At 36.2% G+C, this 22,911-nt stretch overlaps 1 protein-coding gene across 1 annotated transcript in view; it reads left to right on the top strand.

Moving 5' to 3' along the window:
* Positions 1-22,911, top strand: part of STK3 (serine/threonine kinase 3) — a 267,782-nt gene that overhangs the window by 113,151 nt on the left and 131,720 nt on the right. The window contains exons 4-5 of the mRNA XM_017892571.1: positions 4,862-4,999; positions 13,742-13,867. Coding sequence (XP_017748060.1) covers positions 4,862-4,999; positions 13,742-13,867 — 264 coding nt within the window. The remainder of the gene's footprint in view (positions 1-4,861; positions 5,000-13,741; positions 13,868-22,911) is intronic.

Here is a 22,911-nt window from a genome sequence, read left to right as displayed (position 1 = left end):
TGCAGGCATGAGCCACTTTGCCTAGCTGCAAGTGTAATTTTAAAAGTTAAAAAAAAATTAAAAGCCATCATAGTAAAATAAATTTTAAAGACACTTATACAATCTTGTACATAATTGCTGCTATGAATTGACAGTTTAAATTTTAAGATTCTATATCATCTTTTAGTTTTATTGCTGCATACTAGTCGTTTTATGTGAAAGCAGTCTTTACTGTTTTACTCCCTCATTTTTGCTTTTTAAGAACTGTTCTTTGTGGTTTTGTAATTCACACGTTTGTCACTTTTTATGGCAATATGTTACTTTATGTTATTCATATATAGTTTACTTAGCACCCTCAATTGTTTGGCTTTTTTTTCTTCAGTTTTCTACTGTTAAAGATAGTAAAACTATAATCATCTTTGTTACAAATACTTTTCCATTTTTTTCTAGAGACTGAATGTATATAACAGAGCCTTTATCTTAAAATTATGTGCAGCAGAAATTTAATGGAAACGTAGAGGTAATGTGAGGTAGCATATGCTAAGGAATCAAACTTGAGTTCTAATTTTGACATTCAGTTTACTAGCTGTGTGATCTTGAATGAGCTAGCTTACTCTTGTGAGCCTCAGTTGTAAAATTAGGTTAATAATAGCTCATATTATTGAGCATTTACAATTGTAGCAGGCATTATTCTAAGTGTTTTACATGTATTAATCTATTTAAAATTCAGAACAGCCTTAACATTCGCATATTAAGATGTGGGAACAGAGGCATAGAGTAAATAGGTCAGATAGTTACCAGTAATGGTGCTGTTATGTACCCAGTGCCGTCTAGAGCTGGTTCTCTTATTTGCTTTGTACTGCCAGAATACCAGCTGCACCCTCTCCCTTAATTTGGTTTCCAGGCTGGCACATTGGCCTTTCTTGGCCAGATTAATGATTGCTACTGGAGCTGGAGTGAATTGTGAGTTCATGGTGCCAATACTTTAACTCTGTGCTTACTGTGGAAACATTATTATAGGAGAAATATTCACTTTAGATTTACTGTTCTCTTCAAAATTTCTGTATATTTCATATTTGCTTTTGAGGAAGTGGTGATAAAAATTTAGATTCACTTTTTTTTTTTTTTTTAGGCGGAGTTTCCCTCTTGTTGCCCAGGCTATAGTGCAATGGTGTGATCTCGGCTCACTGTAACTTCCGTCTTCCAGGTTCAAGCAATTCTCCTGTCTCAGCCACCTGAGCGGCTGGGATTACAAGTGCCTCCCACCACGCCTGGCTAATTTTTGTTTTTTGGGAGAGACAGGGTTTCACCATATTGGCCAGGCTGGTCTCGAACTCCTGGCCTCAGGTAATCCACCTCCCTCAGCCCCCCAAAGTGTTGAAATTACAGGCCTGAACCACTGTGCCCGGCCTAGATTCACATTTTTATATAAACATCTAAAAGGTCTTTTCCTATCCTTCCCTCTTTTTCCTCTTCTCCATCCCTTTTCTAACTAGCAATTTGTTTAGTATAATTTTACCCTTCAATTGCTAGGCAGTTAGAGTGCCAAGGTTTTTAAATACCCGGTAAAGAGTGCCAGGGTCTTTTTATACCTGGTAAGGGACCTGATAAACATCCAGTTCAACCTCCTTACTTGGAAAAAAAAACCAAAATGATACTAAAGCCACACAGTCAGGTAGTGATTTAGAACTCAAGCCAGTTTTTCTGTCTTATGTCCAGTATTGGCCTCATCACATTGTACCGTTTGCTTTTATTTGTACTGTCTTTTATAAATTAGTGTAATTACTTTATTTCCTTTCCAGAAATTATTTTTAAATTGTATTTAGCTTATTACCTGTATATTATGTTTGCTGTCAGGAAACAGTTATATTTGTTACTTCTTTGTAGTTTTATAGTGTTTTCTCATCCTTTATCTCATTTATTTGTTGTGAAGATAACCTTTTGCTCATATATCTGAGGTTCTTAAATAATGGTATGAATTTCTTTGTTATTCTGGCATGCCCATCACTTCTATACATTCACAAACTCAGCTGCTGTAGATTCAGACATGTGTTGACTCATTCCACTGAGATTATAAAGTTCAGTCATTGTAACTTCTCATTTTCAACCCTTTCCACATCTCCTGGGTACTCCTGCAGTCTAAGGCATGACATTTCAGGCATGAAGATAATTAGTTGTTTTGAAGCACCTAGATTTCTTGGCCTCTTAAACTACTTGTGATCAGAGTAGTTCTTTTAGAAACATAATCAGAGGTTTGGTATGTAGTTAAGCAACACATTGTGTAGAAACAAACACAAGGATAATCATGTCATTTATTTTACTAACATTCTTCAATCAAAATGGTGTTAGAGATAAGATAAATTATATGGCTGTAATGTGTGTCCCTGTGATTTGGTTGGTGGCAAGGGAATGAATTGTTAGTCTAAAGTGAACCACTGATTGCCAAAACTTTCTATAGAAGGGGCCTATTACCTAATAAACTCATATGAAACCTGGAGATTCTTAAGAGGATCCTCTGTTGTTCCTTATTAGGTTAAATTAGTTAAATTAGTACAGTAAGGCTGGCAAGAAAATCTGTTATTGATGATCTAACCTTAAAAAATGGAAATACATGGCATAGTGGTTTTCCTGGAGACATTTTGGTATAGATCATACGCTAAGACTTATTTGTTTGGACTGTATGCTTGGTGTTCATGCTTGTTCAATGCATATTTGAGGGTAGACTGTGACATTTGAGGTTCACTTTATGAGAGTACTGGGTAAATAAGAGTTAGAGTTAAGCTTTTTATCCTTGGGTTTCTAATAGCTACTGCTAAGGTGAGCCTTATATGTTAAGATTATCTGAAGATAAGACTGCAACTCATTGCCTCAAAGTTCAAAGGAGAGCATTGGCTTCAAGGACATAAATCACTGTGTTATCCCCCAGTTTACAACAGAAGTGCAGATGAACAATATTTATCTAGACAATCTAGTGTAATTTACCTGTAGTTTGAGGTCAGTCTATATAGGGGCTCATGTAAGTCCTTTGAACTGTTTTGCAGAGATGAGAGTTCAAATTTATTTTTATTCTCTAGTTGGAAGTAGCAGGTGGTTTTGTGTGCCTTTTCTAGCAGCTGCTTTTAACCCCATTTTACTCATTTTTTAAAGCCTTATTAGGTTCTGCCTCAACTGTGGAGCCGTCTGAGTTTCATTAGGTTATTTGCAGGCAGAATTTCATTGTTTGGCACTCTGTTGTTTGCTATTTGTTTCATATGTGTTTGTTTTTTTCTCCACAAGTTAACTGTGAGCTCTGGGGGTCTGAGATATGTATCCTATTTAAAATCTGTAATAGCCAGGTTTACAATATCTGATATTTAAAGGGACCATCACATAAAGTAGATAATTGAGCCAGGCTAGATAGGGCTCATGCAAAAGGAAGAACATATGTCCTAGTTTAAATGAGCCTAATTACAGCAGATTCATACCTTGTGGCAATGTGAGATTGATGTTGTCTGAACGAAATAGGTCCACTGGCACTATTTGGCCTGTGGCCCTTTGTTTTGATACCTCTAAATTAAGCATTGTTCTGAACACACAAAAATGCTTTATAAATATTTGATTGAAAGATGTTTATTGTTTTATAATACTGGCTACACTGCTTTTGAAAGACTACCATAGATGTAATAAGTATAGCATGACGTGAGGTACACAAAAATATTCTAATCTATTAAAGAATTTACCTTTTATGAAAGAAGATGCATATACTGGTAAAAGGATTGACTCTTAACCTATAATCAACAGACTTGGATATTGAGTCTTTGCTGCTGTGTCCACAGAAAGTCCCTTGGTTCACTTTCCAAGTTAGAAACCAATGATAATGCATTGTAGTAAATGGCTGCATATTCTGAGGGCATTCAAAAAAATGATATAGGGAATTATTAAAATACCTGAGTGCCTTGCAATTTAAGGTACCTATTTCTTATTTCTTGAATTCTGGAGTAATTTTTCATGCTTCCCTTTTTCACCTCTCCAAAACAATATTATTAGCAGGTACTCTTGGTTCCTCCTTTGAAGTATCTCATGCTTCATTTCTTCCAAAACATTTTATTACTCACGTTGGGACATCTACATTAGCCCCCTAACTGACTTTTGTATTTCATATTTAGAATGTCTTCAGGTTTTTGTTTTTGTTTTTTTAATCTACTTCTTGGGTCATAAACATACTCAGATTAAAAGCAAAAGCATACCAGGGTGACTCTCTAGGAGGCGAGAGATGAGATGGAGTCTTTCTGTGGTTTTTGAATTTTGAGCTATCTGAATGTATTGTCATTACCACTAAATTATTAGTACTGAATCATTAGTGATAAATTAAAGTAGTGTATTACTTTGAAATTTTTCATTTGAAATTTTGACTCGTATTTAAAAGAAATAAAAGTCTTGGCACTATCAAGTATTATTTCATATTATAGCAGTAATTTTACTTAAATATTCTGGATTGCAAAAGCAAATTGGACTCCTACTACCCATTTGAAGCAGCAGTACTTATATAAAACTGAAACGAAGTAAATCTGGCACGTAGTAGCAAAATTTGGGAATATATCTGTTTAGGGAATATCGTTAGTGGGTCAGAAATGTAGTCTTCTTTGGAGACTGATAAAAAAAGTAATAGGTAAAATAAAGAATGATGTGCTCAATGAGCTACAATTCAAATAGAGGAAATTTAATGGGAAATGATTACATTAGGAGCAGATGGATTGGCTTCCTGAATTTCAGACTTACTGGAAATCCTAGAACAGCTTAAATTTGTTTTCAAATTTAGAGTCTGATAAAAGATAAAGAGATTTGTTTATTTGATTGTGCTACTGTGATTCTTACTGTCTTTTGGATATTTCCTTTGCACTAGGCTATTTTTATGATTCCCACAAATCCACCACCGACATTCAGAAAGCCAGAACTTTGGTCCGATGATTTCACCGATTTTGTTAAAAAGTGTTTGGTGAAGAATCCTGAGCAGAGAGCTACTGCAACACAACTTTTACAGGTCAGTGCTTGTGCCTCGAAAGGAAGGATATTTTCTTCATACCTTTCAGCTTTCTGACATTGGCCAGAATTGCTGTGTGTTTCATAACTGATTTCTAAAGATGTAAATCTCCATTCCCCTCCTCTTACCTCTCCTCTTTGTTCTCTTCTTTTCTTTCTTCCCCTCTCATCCCCTCATTCCCTGCAGTGTTGTTTTAAAACAAAATTTCCAAAGCATTTTCCTTTCAGAAAGGAATCTTTGTCTTCATAGTTACGATTTCTCATGTTTTTTTTCCTTCTGTTCCTTGACTCAGCATTTATCCTTTGACTTTTTGCTCCACTATAAAATATGTAAGTACAAGATCCCTGGACTCCTTGAAGGGTTTATCACATTGTAAATATCACTTACAGGATTATCTAAAGGAAGAGCTTCAGAGTTTCACTTTTTTTTTGATAGAATAATTGTAAGTAGACTTTGTATCCAGAATGTCAGTAGATTTTAAAATCTACCTTAAAATTTAATGCAAATGGAAATAATTTAATATTTATAATAGGTGTTTGTGAATCTTAATTTTCCCAACAGAGTAGCCTTAGAACTTTCAACTAATAATAAGCATGTCTCACGTTAACAAAACTTGATATTTGCAAAATGATTTCTATTGTTAAGTAACAAAAGAATGAAAACATGGTTCTTGTAAAAGTGACTTCTCTGTCTCTAAAAGAATCATTGGGTTAAAAGGACAAAAAAAGAAAAAAGGAAAAAAAAAAGTAACTTTCCAAAGTCCTGTTTTTCCAAAAGGATGTGTTGAGGGGTATGGGAAACATGCTCTTAAGTATAATGTTTATTGTTATGAAAGTGTAACTTGGTACTCAATCTCCATAGATGCCAGTACAGCAATATCTATTTAAAATAAAAATCCATATATTCTTTGATCCAACAATTGCACTTCTAGGAATTTATTCTACAGAAATATTTAACCATGTGTGATATAACATATGTGTAAAAATATTCATAGAACATTGAAATTTTAAAAGATTGGAAAGATCCTAAATATCTGTGAACAAGTTGGAAACAATTTAAAGTCCATGAAAGAGAGTGATTGGAAAAATACACCTACGTACACACAACATATATACCTATCTTAATGCTTATAATGGAGTATCTCTAGAAAAATAAGCAAAAAAAATGGCCTCCAGAGAAGGTAACTAACTATGGATGGGGCAGGACTGGGATGGAGACTTGCTTTTTGATGAATACTGTTTATGAGACTTTTGAGATTTGGGTTATGTGCAAATATTACCTTTCAAAATTAATGGTTTAGATGGTAAAGATTTATTTTCCCCAAAAGTTGATTAAAACATTTATTTTGAAATATTGTCAATATTCATTTGAAATATATGTATGCATTATATATGTATGTGCGTGTGTGTATTTTTAAATTAAATTAAATTTAATTTAATTTAATTTAATTTAATTTAATTTTTTGTTTTTTTGAGATGGAGTCTCACTTTGTCACCCAGGCTAGAGTGCAGTGGCACCCAGCTCACTGCAACCCCTGCGTCCCAGTTTCAAGTGATTCTCATGCCTCAGCCTCCCAAGTAGCTGGGATTACAGGTGTGTGCCACCATGCCTGGCTGATTTTTGTATTATTAGTATAGACAGGGTTTTGCCATGTTGATAAGGAAGGTATCGAACTCCTGACCTCAAGTGATCCATCTGCCTCAGCCTCCCAAAGTGCTGGGATTACAGACGTGAGCCACCGTGCCCGGCTCATATATTTTTTGAGATAGGGTTTCACCGTATTGCCCCAGCTGGAGTACAATGGCATGATCTCACTCACTGAAACCTCTACCTCCTGGTCTCCACCTATCCTTCTGCCTCAGCCTCCTGAGTAGCTGGGACTACAGATGCATGCCACCACACCCAGCTAACTTTTGTCTGTTTCATAGAGACAGGATTCGCCATGTTGCCCAGGCTAGTCTCTAACTCCTGGGCTCATGTAATCTGCCCACTTTGGCCTCCCAAATTCGTGGGATTATAGGCATGAGCTATCTCGCCCTGCTGAAATATATATGTATTTTAAAGTAGTCCAAAGGGTACTACCTTTAGATTCCTAGTATCCAGTACTTAATACATACATAGTAAAGGTAATATGTGTGTATTTAACCTAACAAACTTCTGATTTAAATTTTTTTTTTTTGGATAGGATAATTATCTTTGGCCTCATTAGAGTCTTATTTGGCAGGAAGCCTAGAAACCATTCTGTCTCTTCAAAGAGTTTTGTATGTCTTATCTGTTATGATTTAAATTAGCTGTCTCCAGCCTTTCTGGCACTAGGGACTGGTTTAATGGAAGACAGTTTTTCCATGGATGATGAGCAGAGGTGGGATGGTTTCAGGATTAAACTGTCCTGCCTCAGATCATCAGGCATTAGTTAGATTCTCATAAGGAGCATGTGGATCCCTCACATGCGCAGGTCACAATAGGGTTTGTGCTTCTGTTAAAATCGAATGCCACTGCTGATCTGACAGCAGGCAGAGTTCAGGCTGTAATGCTTGCTCACCTCCTGCTGTGCAACCCAGTTCCTAACAGGCCACAGCAGGTACCAGTCTGCAGCTAGAGGTTGGGGACCCCTGATTTAAATCATAGTTTAACTCTTAGTGGACAATCTGATTGCCAAATTTTTGTTGACATATATCTATAGCTTACATGTACAGATTATACCATATTCATTTCCAGTAAACAAAGAAACAATATTTAAAAAAAATTCATGATGGATTTTAAAAATAGTGATTGATTTTCTATGACACAGAATATTGTATAAATTTTTAAAAATCATAGATGGGAAGGATCCTTTGAGATTATTAAGTTGAAATTTTAGTAGTTTTTAAAGATAAAGAAATTAAAACCCTAGAGATGTTAAAAGACAAGGTTCAGTTTCAGTCTGTTAGCACTGGAGTTCCCGATCTGGAGATGATCCTTATACCTGCTGGTGGGCAACCTGGAATCTAAAGTTAGTAAGTGACCAGGCACGGTGACTCACGCCTGTAATCCCAGCACTTTGGGAGGCCAAGGCAGGTGGATCACTTGAGATCAGGAGTTCAAGACCAGCCTGGCCAACATAGTGAAACCCCGTCTATACGAAAAATATAAAGATTAGCCAGGCATGGTGGTGCATGCCTGCAGTCCCAGCTATTTGGGAGGCTGAGGCAGGAGAATCACTTGAACCCGGGAGATGGGGATTACAGCAAGCCACGATCGCGCCTCTGCACTCCAACCTGGACAGCAGAGTGAGACTCTGTCTCAAAATAAATAAATAAAGTCAGTGACCAGTCTTCCATGATCTCTTCCGTTTGTGTCAAGTTGGAAAACAGAGGTACTTACAACGCAACTTCAAACAGCTATAAAAACAAAGACAGTGTCCTAGAGGAGAGCAGAGCAATAAGAAAGGAAAGACTCCTGTCCTACTCTAAAAATTTTTGACAAACTAGTAGAAAGGTCACACACACACACCCCAAAAACACACAAAAAACAAGTTATATTCTTTGAGAAATGAAAGACAGAAATGTTAAAAAATTACAATACAATATAGAAGTTACATTCATGATGCACAGCCTATATGATTAATAAATGTAAAAGTAGAAGAATGGATACGATAATCACAGATACCTCCTACAGAAGAAATAGGTCATTTTAGGGAGGAGAAATGGTATGAACAATATGAACAAAGACAAAAAAATGGGAGATATATCTTAGAACACAGTAAGATCTGCTTAGCCAGAGCAGAAACACCAGTTAGAGAAATAGTGTCAGAGTTTAGATACAGACAACAGTAAAGTAAGAAGGGTATACTGATGCCTAGGATGAGATGCCTCAATTTTGTCTGAGAGCCACTTTACTTACATATGTAAACAGGAGAATGTAAGAAAAGAATGTCTTTGATAGCATAATATTGCAACGAAGTGTATAAATAGAATGAGGAGGCACTGTAATAATACAGGTGTGAATTGTTAAGGACCTGAGTTTAAAAAAATAGTTGCCAAAATAGAAAATAGTAAATCTGATGAAAGAATGAGAAGGATTTAGTGACTGATTATATATTAACAAAAGCGAGAGAAGACCAACACTACAGAAACTAGAAACCAGCAGAATTACATTTCTTTAACAAAGTATAGAAATTTCAAACTACATCATACTTTATCTTCTCAGGGGAATGTATAAACTACCCTTCTAAGCTGCAGTTATTTTTAAGAAAAGCCAATATACTTATCTGGTTCATCCAGTTTACCGCAACCCTGTTTTTATGCAGTTCATTGTGAATTCACAATAGTGTCATGCTACAGTTAGTCTATAGAGCTTAACATTCTTAATCTCAAAATCTCAGTATGTCCAATTTCATTTGTACTTGTGCTTTCCCTGTATAACTGCTGCAGACATGGTTTTGATCAACAAAGAGGAAGTGGCTAATAAAGTTAAAAGGGTACTTGAAGAGCAAGACCATATTATTTGAGTATTCTTGAGTCAGAAGAGAAGTTTTATCAGACAAATTGCCAATTTTTTAAGTACAGGTGCTTCTTAACTTACAATGGAGTTAGGTCCTGATCAACCCCAATGAAGGTTTAAAATATTGTAAGTCAAAAACATGTTAAAATACACCTATCCTAGCTTAGCCTAGCCTACCAAAAACATGCCCAGAACACATAAATTAGTGTAGTTGAGTGTTTTGTAGATACAATTGAATGTGAAAACACAAAACACATTATCCAAGAAATGCTGACAACACAGTACACTATAGAATATTGATTAATTACCCTCATTATCGCATAGCTCACTGGGAGCTGGGACTTACTAATACCTCCATGCTCAGCACCAGAAGAGAGTATTGTACCATATATTACTAGCCTGGGAAAGTATCAGCTATCAGAATTCCAAGTATGGTTTCTACTGAATGCATATCACTTTTGCAGCATTGTAAAGTTGAAAAATCCTAAATTGAACCTTTGTAAGTCAGGGACTATGTGTATATTTTTAAAGGCATTTTAAGGTTAGCAGCAGGTAAAATTAAAACTGCAAAGCAACGTAAAAAAGAATGCAGAAAAAACAAGATGGCAAATGTAAAACATTTATGATAGAATATTATGATAAAACATTTATGTTTTACATAATGTAAAACAATTATAAAAATGGCATTAGCATATAATTATAAACTAACATAAATGGTTAATTTTTTTATTAAATAATATTTAGTTAAGTACTAAATGGTTCACTTAGTTCATAAGATAAACGCAACTCCATGCTTTCTACACGAGCTAAACTTACAAACTTATATAAAATCCAACTCATGTTTCTGTGTGAGGCATACTTAAAAGAATGGGTTAAAAGTTAAAAACAGGCAATGAAATTTTAATAAAACTCATAAAAAGATACTATGAATAACATGATCAAAAAAGCAAAATTGACAGCAGAAATCAGTAAATGAGGAAGGAGTCACTTAATATTGATAAAAAACATAATATAAAGGAAGATATAGTTATAAACTTGGTATATTAATACAGCATTGTATGTTACAAATTAAAGACATAAGAGGTTGATCTAAATAAGTAAGTTGGGATATTTTGATACTCCGTTTTCAGTCACTGAGAAACAATATAGGCAAAAAATAAAGATAAACATTATCTGAATTATATAGTGATTGATTTAATAGAAAAATCAAATTTTATGTTTAATAAACAAATTACATCTTTTTGTTAAATGCTTGGAAAAGTATATGACGCCAGTATGAGATAGAATAATGAAACAGAATTGAATGCCCAGAAATGGTATATAATATACAAAGGAAACTAGCATATCATGAAGATAACATTTGTAATCAGTGAGGGAGAAACAACTTAAAGTAAAAATGGTGCTGAGATAACTGCCCGCCTTTGGGGGGTGTTGGGAGGATTAACTTAGATCTTCACCACAACACACCAAAGTAATTTCCAGATAGATTAAGGTCTTAAATGTTAAAAAAACAAAAACGAAAAAGGGAAATAGGAAAGAACTAGGGATTAACATAGGAGAATATTTATATATTCATTCTAGTGCAATAAAACAAAAGAAAAATGGATGATTTGAATACATATAACTTAAAAAAATACATGAACGGTGAAAAATGGAAACTAAAAAATATATATATAATATTTATGTCAGGCAAGGGGCTGATTATATGAAGGGTTTTGTAAAGTATTTCAACAAGAAAAAGATGAATGTACCAGATTCTAAAAGGCAATAAAGATTTCCTATTTCTAAATGTATCTAAAATAAAAATTAAAGAGGGTGAGGATTCTTAAACCACCTAAAGTAATGAGAAGACAGAAATTACTGNTAAAAGGCAATAGATTTCCTATTTCTAAATGTATCTAAAATAAAATTAAAGAGGGTGAGGATTCTTAAACCACCTAAAGTAATGAGAAGACAGAAATTACTGCAGATCAACCTATCACATTCTTGATGATGTATTTTAAAAATTAAGACTGCTTGAAAAGTTTATTCTTTTAAAATCTGAAATACTTCCTCTTAAATTTTGTTCATGTTCTGAATTATCAATTTCTAAACTGATAGAGTTCAAAATTAATTATTTATATAAAAACATTTCAGATAAAACAAGTGCTTAAAGTGAATTGAAGAAGGGATTTCTTTTGCTAGACAGATTGAGTAACCATATTTTTCTCTGTCCTTATTAAAGTACAGCTAAAACCTTGCACATTATAAGTATATAAAACAAGCATAAAAAGACTGAAAGGTGGAAAGAAGGCAATAGACTTGCTAAAGATGGTGGGACCCAAGGAAAGACATAGCTGTGAGTTCCCTGGGGTTTCTTTTTACCTCATTTATCCCACACTGAGTAGTGGAGAAGCCAACAACCCAGAAACAACATTGGACACAAACTAAAAACCTGCTCTCTCAAGCAGAAGGACGGAGAAATGGACAGCCTAGTAAGACAGAAAACTTTCAGACGATAACCATTCTACTCTATCCAGACACCACCAAGAGAACTATGGCCTACCCCACCAGCAAAGGCTAAATGGAGAACCTAGACTTCCACCCTTTTGAGGCTGTCCAGTCCTTCTGAGGTGCTGTCAGAGAAGACTGAGTGTCAAGCTAAGGCTTTCATCTCCACAAGGCAGTGTAGAAAGTATCCCCTCCCTAACTGAGGAGTGGGGTCAGAGGCAGTCTGGTGAAGGGTCACGACTTTCACCACCAATCAGCTAAAATGAGACTACTCCCCACAGTACCAGTATAGGACTCTGGGAGAACCTGACCTCTCACCCTTATCCATTAGTAACAAGGAGCCCTCCATAGCCCAAGCCAGGAAATGGAACACAGTATTTCCCCCCACATTCACTTAGTCGCATATAACTACCTGAATGGGTTAAGCTGAGAAATGTAGGATCCAGTTGGGCAATTATAGGTCCAACCACAACTCTATTTTGGTGTATGACCAGGAGTCTCTACCACAGATATGTTAACAGGACTTAATTTATCTGGTAAGATTAATCTATAACTGTTCTAAAATAATTTACTGGTTCTTTACAATTGATTTTAATATTTCTGTACTCTGAAAAAGTTCTTTCTTATGGTTGTCCCAAATGATGTGTTTGCCATTTTAAAAGCCTCTTTCAAATATCTATTTCTTCTTCAGCACAGTTTTTTTGTCTTTGAATATATTTTTGTGTTCTATTGGTGTTTATTAAAATAACTCAGGGCTGGGTGCAGTGGCTCATGCCTGTATTCCTAGCACTTACGGAGACTGAGGTGGGAGGATCACTTAAGCCCAGGAGATCGAGACTGTAGTGAGCCATGATTGCACCATTGTCCTCGCACCTGGGCAACAGAGCAAGCCCCTGTCTCAAACAAAAAACAAACAAATAACTCGCTCGCTCACTCACTCACGCACTCACTCAGGTCACTTTTACCCGACACTATCTACTGACATATAACTATGAAAATTACTGAAACTGATTGCTGCCCCAAATTTAGGTTATCTATCCCAAATTATAACCTTTCACTCTACTTTCTCTCGTGTCCCTCCTTCTCAGTAAAAAGAAATTTAAAACCTAGGTCTATTCTGATGGTTTTCCTTCTCTTTATCAGAATTGTAGAGAGCTTAGCTATTTTAGCTAGATCAGGGTGATATTTTTTTAAAAGTGACAAGTTATTTTATATATGGTAAAGAAATTAGGCAGCATTCATGTTCTGAAAAAATATTTTTGTCTTTGGAAGAGGTTAAATTACTTAAGATACAGTAAAACAGAAAATATGTTAAAGAAGTAACAAAATAGTTGCTTTTTTTTTGGCCCCTGATTTTGGCTGTCAGCTTATTAAGATTAACTAAATTCTGTAACTCAGTACCAAAATAAGTTTATTTTTATGTGTAATATAATCTGTAATCATATTTTAACTTAATTGTTTTACTCCTAATGTACACTTCCTTTGGACAATTAGATCTTTAAGGATAATGTAGTTTTATTTACAGGGTTGTATTTTTGTATGTGTGCTTTAAGTTTTTTTTTTTCTTTTTGAAAACAAGCCCCAAAGCAAATTCTTTATTTCTAGGCAGTGGCCATATTCTATTTTCTTAACCTATACATTTAATTCTAGATGAAAAAACAATTGTTGAAGCCTGTGATCCTGGTTAACATTTACATGTTGTTTTCACATTTGTTAGCTATAATTCAGAAAAATCTTTTGAATTTATACCATTGAATTCTACTTTTTTAGCATCCTTTTATCAAGAATGCAAAACCTGTATCAATATTAAGAGACCTGATCACAGAAGCTATGGAGATTAAAGCTAAAAGACATGAGGAACAGCAACGAGAACTGGAAGAGGAAGAAGAAAATTCGGTTTGTAATTATCTTCAAAAAGTTGATTTTTTTCTGCTGAGTTACTTTTCTATAATTCTGTTTCTTTAAATAAAAGCACTTACTGTTTTATTATACAAGTAAGATATGTTTTTTCTTTGAATCTCAAAATATATTTGGTTTGCATTATACATTTGCTGTCTTTTTCTGATGTCTTAAGAATTAGTGATTACTGGAATGTAATGTTGATAGGATGAACTTGCACAGTACCTAGTATCTAGTTGATACTAACTCTGGGTTTGTTAAATAAATATTGTCTTGAATTTGGACAATTTTGTGTCATATCTTCTGGAATTTTCTTTTAACTGGTCGCCAGCTATGCTGTAGATAAAGCGTACCATAGCAGAATAGGAGTTGCAGGTGGGACGTAAAAGGGCCTGGCATATTAAACTAGCCATTAGTTCCTTTTACTTTATGCTGGTGTTACTACATTTAAATAACGAAATAAAATAGTTGTATTTATTTACCACATTTTGTAGTGTCTAATACTTTTTTTTTGAAACAGTGTCTCACCGTGTTACCTGGGCTGGAGTATAGTGGCGCAATCTTGACTCACTGCAATCTTGACTCCACCTCCCGGGTTCAAGCGATTCTCCTGCCTCAGCCTCATGAGTATCTGGGACTACAGGCGCACACTACCATGCCTGGCTAATTTTTGTATTTTTAATAGAGATGGGGTTTCACCCTTTTGGCCAGGCTGTTCTCAAACTCCTGACCTCAAGTAATCTACTCACTTGGACTTCCCAAAGTGCTGGGATTACAGGTGTGAGCCAACTGCACCTGGCTTGTAGTGTCTGATGCTTCTATCCCTTGCTAATTATTTTTTGCCTCTGTGTTTCAAGTTATTTTTTTTCTGGATAAAGATATAGAGGAGAATAACCCTTGGTATTCAAATAGTCATAAAATCTGAAAACACGTGTATTATTTGTATTGCTTTACCTGATTGAAAATGTATTCTTATAACAGTGTGTTCTCCCATAAAAGTTTCAATTTAAAAAAATCTCACGATCTTTCTGCCTATCTAAATAGAATTATTCTTGCTTAATTAAATCAGTTTTTAATTTTTCAGAAACTGGTTATGCCAGTTGGAATCTTTTTGAACATTCTTTTACTGTTTTTACCAATTATTAAACCTTTTTTCACATGGGTGAGCCCAGTGACAAGGAGAAATGCGCATCTTCATAGAGCTGACTTATAATCATGTTCTTTAGATATGCCAGCATACATGAGCCTGTATTTATCTTGCGCCATGTCATGGAATACCTAGTGAGGAGATACTTGAAGCCTGCTATTCTAGACTTAAAAGCTTTCACCAATGAATTTCACTACTCATAGTCCATAGAAGGGTAAATAGTGTCTTCAAGAAAGATATTTTTTTCGGGGTTGTCATTGTGCATTAATTACTACAAAGCGTAAGGTAGCGGTGATATGGGGAGATGTAAGACCCTTCCGGTTCTTGCCCTCGGGGTTTCCTGTTTCCTACCGCTGGATTCGCTGTGTGGATGATAGCCTAATTTCTTTTGATTTCTCTCAGTTAATGTTTTTAAATTGTTAAATTTTGCTAGTTGTTTCTTGTGGCCGTTCAAAGGCGTACGTTTATGCATCATTATTATTCAGCTTTTTATTCTACTTATTTAATACTGTTACAGTCATTGGTTGCGTTTCTTTCTGCCCCTTTTGGGTGATCTTCGTTCTATCACCATTTTCCTTCCTTCGCTGCAGCTTAAGCTCACACTAATCTTTCAGATTTTTATTACTGTGTGTTGTTAACATGCTTAAGGATCTTTCCTTGACTCAGGGGCCTTTGCATGTGCTCATACTCTGTGGCCTTGAAAACACTCTTTTCCCTTAGAACTCTTGGAGCCTGGGCTAGGTTCTTTTGAGTCTCAGCTTTAAATGATCTTGCTACCCCCAAAACATAGCACCTTAAAACAACACACATCTTATTATCATGGGGGTATTTGTAGATTGCTGTTTCAAGAGGGTCTTTAGTTAGGTGAGGATTCTCAGGGTTTCTTATTGAGATTGCAGTCTAAGATGTTCGTCAGAGGCTGGCCAGTCATCTGAAGGCTTGAACAAGGGCTGGAGGATTCACTTCCACGATGACTCATTCAGGCCTCTCAGGCAGTGAGTGGTCCAAGAGAGAGAACGAAAGAGGACTTTCGGCTCTTTTATGTGTTGTAAAGTCTCAGCGAGTCTTAAATACTGTCACTTCTGTCACAGGTCGTGTGTTATTTTACTTTTATTTATTTTTTATTTTATTTATTTTTTTGAGACGGAGTCTTGCTCTGTTGCCCAGGCTGGATTGCAGTGGCATGAGCTTGGCTCACTGCAACCCCCACCTCCCAGTTTCAAGCAGTTCTCCTGCCTCAGCTTCCTGAGTAGCTGGGACTATAGATTCATGCCACTACACCCGGCTAATTTTTGTATTTTTAGTAGAGACCGGGTTTCATCATATTGGTCAGGCTGGTCTTGAACTCCTGACTTTGGGTGATGCACCCACCTCAGCCTTCCAAAGTACTGGGATTACAGGCATGAGCCCCTGCGCCCAGCCCATTCTAGTTTTTAAAAGCAAGTGAGTGGTGGAGCAGGGAGTTCCAAGAATCGATTATCTCCACAGAAGCAACTGTTAATTAAGCTGGCAAAAACTGACAAATCAACTTTTGCATAACTCTGTAATCTGATAGAAAACTTACAGCATCCGGAAGACTGCCAGATTTTGATAAGAAAGCATTATGACATTTTTGCTTATATACCTAGAATCCTTTATTTTCTAGCTCAGCAGCAGCTATGGGGCCAGCAACCCATATTCCTGGTGTAGCTCACTGGTGCCAGGAGGGGGACAATAAGAACCTTGTTCTGAAAAACAAAACTGTAGTTTTCATTTTGACCTGTCTGGTGGTTCCCTGAGGGACTGGTGCAGATACCTTTATTCAGCTCCCCATGAGCTAGAGCAGCTTCCTGGTTGGTATCTGTCAACCATCTAAATCTGTTAGAGCTAGTAAACAAATTTGGCAAAGTTTCAGGGTACAGCATCAACCGCAAAACTCAGTTGTATTTCTAGGCACCAGCAATGAGAAATGTAGAAAGGAATTTAAGTAAACAATGCCATTTATAATAGCATCCAAAAGAATGAAATACCTAAGGAATAAATTTAACCAAGGAGGTGAAAAACTTGTACAGTGAAAAGTACAGAACATTGCTAAAATAAAAGACCTAAATCAATAGAAAGATATCTTGTGTTCAGAGATTAGAAGACATCATATTGTGAAGATGGCAGTACTTCTCAAAGCAGTTCACAGATTTTAAAGATCCATTTCCAAATTCCAGGTTATTTTTTGCAGAAGAGGAAAAGTCAGTGCTCAAATTCATATGGAATAAAAAGGGGCCCCAAATAGCCAAAACATATCAAAAAAGAACCACATTAGAAGACTCACACTTCCTGTTTTCAAAACTTAATATTAAGTTGTAGTGATCAAATCAGTGTAGTACTAGCTTAAGGATAGGTATGTAGACCAAGGGAATAGAAAGTCTGGAAATAAACCCATAAATCTATGGCCAACTGATTTTTAACAGAGTTGCTAAGACCATTTAATGGGAAAAGAACAGTCTCTTCAACAAATGGTACTGGGACAGCTGGATAGCCACATGTAAAAGAATGAAATTAGACCTCTGTGTCTTATCAAATACAGCAGCCTTTTAGTATAAGATCTGATTGGCTGGATCAGCAACCTAAATGTATGAGCTAAAACTTTAAAACTCTTAGAAGAAAACATAGGGTTAGTCTTCATGACTTTGGATTTGTCAGTGAATTCTTAGAGAATGATCCTAAAGCAGAAGTAACAAAAGAAAAAAGATAAACTGAACTTCATCAAAATTAAACATTTTTGTGCATAAAAGAATAAATTATCAAGAAGTGAAAAGACAGCCTGTAGGATGAAAGAAAATATTTACAAATTATGCTTCTGATAAGGGGCTAGTATCCAAAATGTATAGAAGCTGGGTGCAGTGGCTCATGCCTGTAATACCAGCACTTTGGGAGGCTGAGATGGGTCGATTGCCCAAGCCCAGGAATTCAAGACTAGCTGGGCAACATAATGAGACCCTATCTGTTTTTAAAAACAAACAAACAACAACAACAAAAAAAAAACCAAGCAAACTGTATAGAGAACTCTTACAACTTACAATTGAATTATAGGCAAATTGGTGGTTACCAGAGACCAGGACAGGACCCAATTGTGGTGGGCAGCAGGTGGGAAGGAGGGAAGGATGGAGAGCGACTCCTTAATGTGTAAAGTATTTTCTTTTGAGGTGATGAAAATGTGATACTAGATAGAGGAGATGGTTGCACATTGTGAATGTACTAAGTGTCACTGATTTGTATACTTTAAAATGGTTAATTTTTTGTATATGAAGTTCACCTCAATTGAAAAAAAAAAAGAAGTCACTAGGTCTGGCCTGCAATCAAGGCAGTAGGAATGAGGCTCCACCTTTTGAGGGGAGAATTGCCAAAGAATTTATGGTTATGTTTTAAAACTAGCTCAGACTATCCTCTGGCCGCACATTATTTACATTCCCTGCCCATGCAAAATACACGCACTATCCCATCTACCCTAAGTATTATTTCTTTACAATATCGGCTCAAAATCTAGAATGTCATCTTCTAAATTACATTGAGATAGAGATAATGTTCCTTAGGTCCAGTTCCTCTCAATCTGAAGACCTATAAACAAAAGAGGTAAGTTTCTTAACCCACCCCCACCGCCCTGAGTAGCTGACATACAATGGTGGGTCAGGCATAAAATTATATCACTGTGGGTAGTTCTGTTTAAAAAAACGGAAGACAGGAAGTGCACACGAGTGCATAGAAAATTTCCATAGCGGTTTTGGAATCCAGCCAAGCAAATGTTAGCAGTTTCTTCATTAAAACTAAGTTCTATTCCTACCTCAGCATAGTTTTTCATGGCTCCTTTCTATGTTCTTTGTTTTTTTGCTCTGCTCACTGAGTTCTTCCTTTTTCATGGAAGGTAGCCTGTGTGTTGAGCTAGATAGTTTTCTTAGCCTGCTTCCTGTGGTTAGAAATTTTGGAGTCCAAAGCCCCTCTTTCCATTTCATGCATCTCTGTGCTCTGCAGTCAATGCTGGTAGTGTTTCTGCCAAAAACACTTTTTGGGTCTCCTATAAATGAGATTTATAGGAGCTTACTCCATTAGAATAATCTACACTCATAAATTTTGTTGAGATAATTGTTTCCCTAATTTTGGCCTCTTGATGAGATTGTGCAGGGACAATGCCTTTAAGCTTCTTAGAAGCCCTGTTATTTGAGGAACTGCATGGATCTCTCAGAAATCTTAAAGGATTTTATAGTCACCTTTTCAGCTTGATATTTTTACCATAATTTCCTTACTATTGCCTGGATTTGAAGTTTGCTTGGAAGCTGTCTCATAACTAGCATGGTTTGCTGTCTGTAGAGGCTGGAGATTTACAAAATGGACAAGTCTTTGGTCCCTTTTTTGTTTAGTTGTCATTTCTTAAGCTTATCTCTCTCCTTTTGTGTTTGATTATAGCAGCAGGAAGAAACCAGGCAACATCTTAAATGCTTTGCTAGACCACCCAGTTCATTAGGTACATTTTTTGCTTTTCCTGTTACTTTTCTGGTTCCTATAGTCAACAGTTGATATGGTTTGGCTGTGGCTACACCCAAATTTCACCTTTAATTATAGTTCCCATAATCCCCATGTGTCGTGGTAGAGACCTGGTGGGAGGTAATTGAATCATGGGGGCAGTTACCCACATGCTGTTCTCATGATAATGAGTGAATTCTCATGAGGTCTCATGGTTTTATAAGGGGCTTTTCCAAAACTCTTTGCTCGGCACTTCTCTCTCCTGCTGCCCTTTGAAGAGCTGACTTCTGCCATGATTGTAAGTTTCCTGAAGCCTCCTCAGCCATGTGGAACTGTGAGTCAATTAAGCCTCCTTTCTTTATAAATTACCCAGTCTCAGGTATTTATAGCAGCGTGAGAATGGACTAATACAGTAAATTGGTATGGTAGTGGGGTGCTGCTGTAAAGGACTTGCCTTGTCTCAGATGAGACTTTGGACTTGTACTTTTGAGTTAATGCTGGAATGAGCTAAGACTTTGGGGGACTGTTGGAAAGGCATGATTGTGTTTTGGAATGTGAGGACATGAGATTTGGGAGGGGGCAGGGGCAGAATGATACGGTTTGGCTGTGTTGCTACCCACATCTCCTCTTGAATTGTAGTTCCCATATTCCTCATGTATCATGGGAGGGACCTGGTGGGAGGCACCCAGTTCTTGTGATAATGAATGAGTTCTCAGGAGATCTGATGGTTTTATAAGGGGCTTTCCCTGCTTTGCTCAGCAGTTCTCTCTCCTGCTGCCCTGTGAAGAGGTGCTTTCTGCCATGGTTTTAAGTTTCCTGAGGCCTCCCCAGCCATGTGGAACTATGAATCAATTAAACCTCTTTTCTTTATAAATTACCCAGGTATTCCTTCATAGCAGTGTGAGAATGAACTAATACAACAATGTTTCTAAATTTTCTGCCACCACATAAGAATCTCCTTTTCTCCAGCTTTCTAATATTTCCCTTACCTTCCTGAAACTTTCTTAAAGGCTATCAGGCTTCTAACAGTTTTTTCATGACTCTTCAGGCTCTTACTAAAACTGTCTTCAAAGTGCTTCTAGCTTCTGCCCACTGCTTAGTTTCAAATCCAATGACACCAAGTCGTTTTAGGTATATGTTACAAAGTCCTATCCATATTCAGGGTGAGGATAATTAGTTTTGCTTTTGAGGGAGAACTGAAAATATTGTGAGCACTTAAAATTATGTCAGGTTTTATGATTTTTTTTTTTCCTGAATAAACATTTATTCTCTGGGGCAAAGCTTAGTGTTTCTGGGTAAAACTCTTACAGTCTTTTACTGAAATTATAAGAAAAAAGTAAAAGTTTGGAGAGTCACACATTGAGCAATATTCACATGCTTTGCTTCAGATTATTTTTTCAGGCAGTACCTTCCATTTTGAGGTCATTTTATTAGATGTTGCCCTGCATGGAAAACATACATACGTACACACATACATTCTCACAAGCACTTAAAAGAACGAGATAGGCAGAATGAATCTGAAGTCTTTCTACAGTAAATGTATATCCTGCATTGCCATTTAGTTTTAGCAACTTTTAAAATTAGTAGATATAATTTCTCAGGAAAGTTTATCCACATCGAAGGCTCAGAATCTTACATAGTTTATATCATTTATTCCTTTGGGATTCTTTTGTGACTTGGCTTAAATTGGATTACATATACAGTTTTAAATAAAACAGCTAATTTATCATAGACTACACATCTCTTGATGTTCAGTAGGCCAATTTATTTCATTGAAGTGATACTCTTTTTTCATAAAATAAAATACTTTTATAAAATTTACATTCATTTTGACTAAATGAACACAAAGTTTAAGTTGTGTATATAAAAAGCAGGCATACAGGATTTGTTCAGTTAATACTCGTTTATCTCTAGTATTCAAAATGTAAGCATGCAATTTGGTAATTTGGTATTTACACAACAAGCACTATTCATTCTTATGTATTTCTTGAACTTAGTTGATGATTTTTAAAATACTAATTTGTAAGTTTGCTGGTATGGCTTATTGAAATATTATACAGGTACTTGAATGAGTTTTTAAATATTTATACAGTAAAAGAATACTTGTTTTTAAGTAAAACAGCAAAGCAAATGTTCTACATGTGGTACATTGGATGATGATTTTCAAAGCAGAATGATGTTAATTGAATTTATAAGATAAGGCATAGAACGCAGCATTGACATGCTATTTTTAAAGTACTTTAAAAGATTGATAAGGAGTTTAGAAGAATTGCTTTGTCACTGGAGCTCAGACATTTCTTAGGGATTACAGTGTTAAGTAAAATACAAGGAGTTAAATGGGTGTAGAAGAATTTTAAGTGAAATGTTGAGCAAAAAATGGGATACTTTTTGATGTTAAGCTTGAATGAAATCTTTTCACTTTTATGCATTTATCAGGTCGTTTACTTTTATCTAAAGAAAGGTGTTATTTGACTTCATATTAACTTATTAATGACTCAAAGACAAGAAGTCAAATTGGTCTTTGACTGTGTCTTAGAGCTTCTATCCTTGGAAAAGAAATGAGGACTTTCTGGTGACCTCTTATGGTCTGAACTCAGAGCTGTTCAGGTTGTGGTCCTTTATCTCTGAATAATGGCATATTCCCTTTAAACGTGCTTCACTAAAGCAGTTGATTCTCAGCATGGGTATGGGGAGAAATGCCAGGGTGCTTTGAATAACCCATTCCCCTCAGGTGGTGACACAGTTTCAGGTGAGCATTTCTTAGACAGAAACTCCCCCTCCCCTTCCCCTCTTTCTCCTTACCCCTATTCAATAGGGAGCTTCAAAAGTCTGCCTTCTTTTTTTTTTTTTGAGATAGAGTCTCATTCTGTTGCCCAGGCTGGAGTGCAGTGGTGTGATCTCGGCTCACTGCAACCTCTGCCTCCTGAGTTCAAGCGATTCTTCTGCCTCAGCCTCCCAGGTAGCTAGGGTTAAAGGCGCATGCCACCATGCCCAACTAATTTTTGTATTTTTAGTAGAGACAAGGTTTTGCCATGTTGGCCAGGCTGGTCTTGAACTCCTGACCTCAAGTGATCCACCTGCCTTGGCCTCCCAAAGTGCTGGGATTACAGGCCTGAGCTGTTTCTGGCCCAAAGTCTACCTTTTGAGAACCTTTTGAATTATGTAAAGAACAGAACAGCAACGGAATTAGCCCAAGTCAGTCCAGAAGCCTGTAATGTACTTAGTTGGTAAAAGGGAGGTTGCATTATCTAAGAATAGATCAGACTATCTGAATGTGAATTCTAGTTCTGTTCCCAAATAACTTTATGTCTTTGGGCAGGTTACTTAACCTCTCTAATTCAGTTTTACCATCTGCAAATAGAGTTGTTATGAGGATATAATTTTATATATATATATATATATA

The sequence above is a fragment of the Rhinopithecus bieti genome, unplaced genomic scaffold (genome assembly GCF_001698545.2).
Source record: "Rhinopithecus bieti isolate Rb0 unplaced genomic scaffold, ASM169854v2 scaffold_73, whole genome shotgun sequence".
In the NCBI taxonomy this organism is placed as follows: Eukaryota; Metazoa; Chordata; class Mammalia; order Primates; family Cercopithecidae; genus Rhinopithecus; species Rhinopithecus bieti.
Note: the sequence above shows the minus strand (reverse complement) of the source record. Positions and strands in the feature narration are given on the sequence as shown.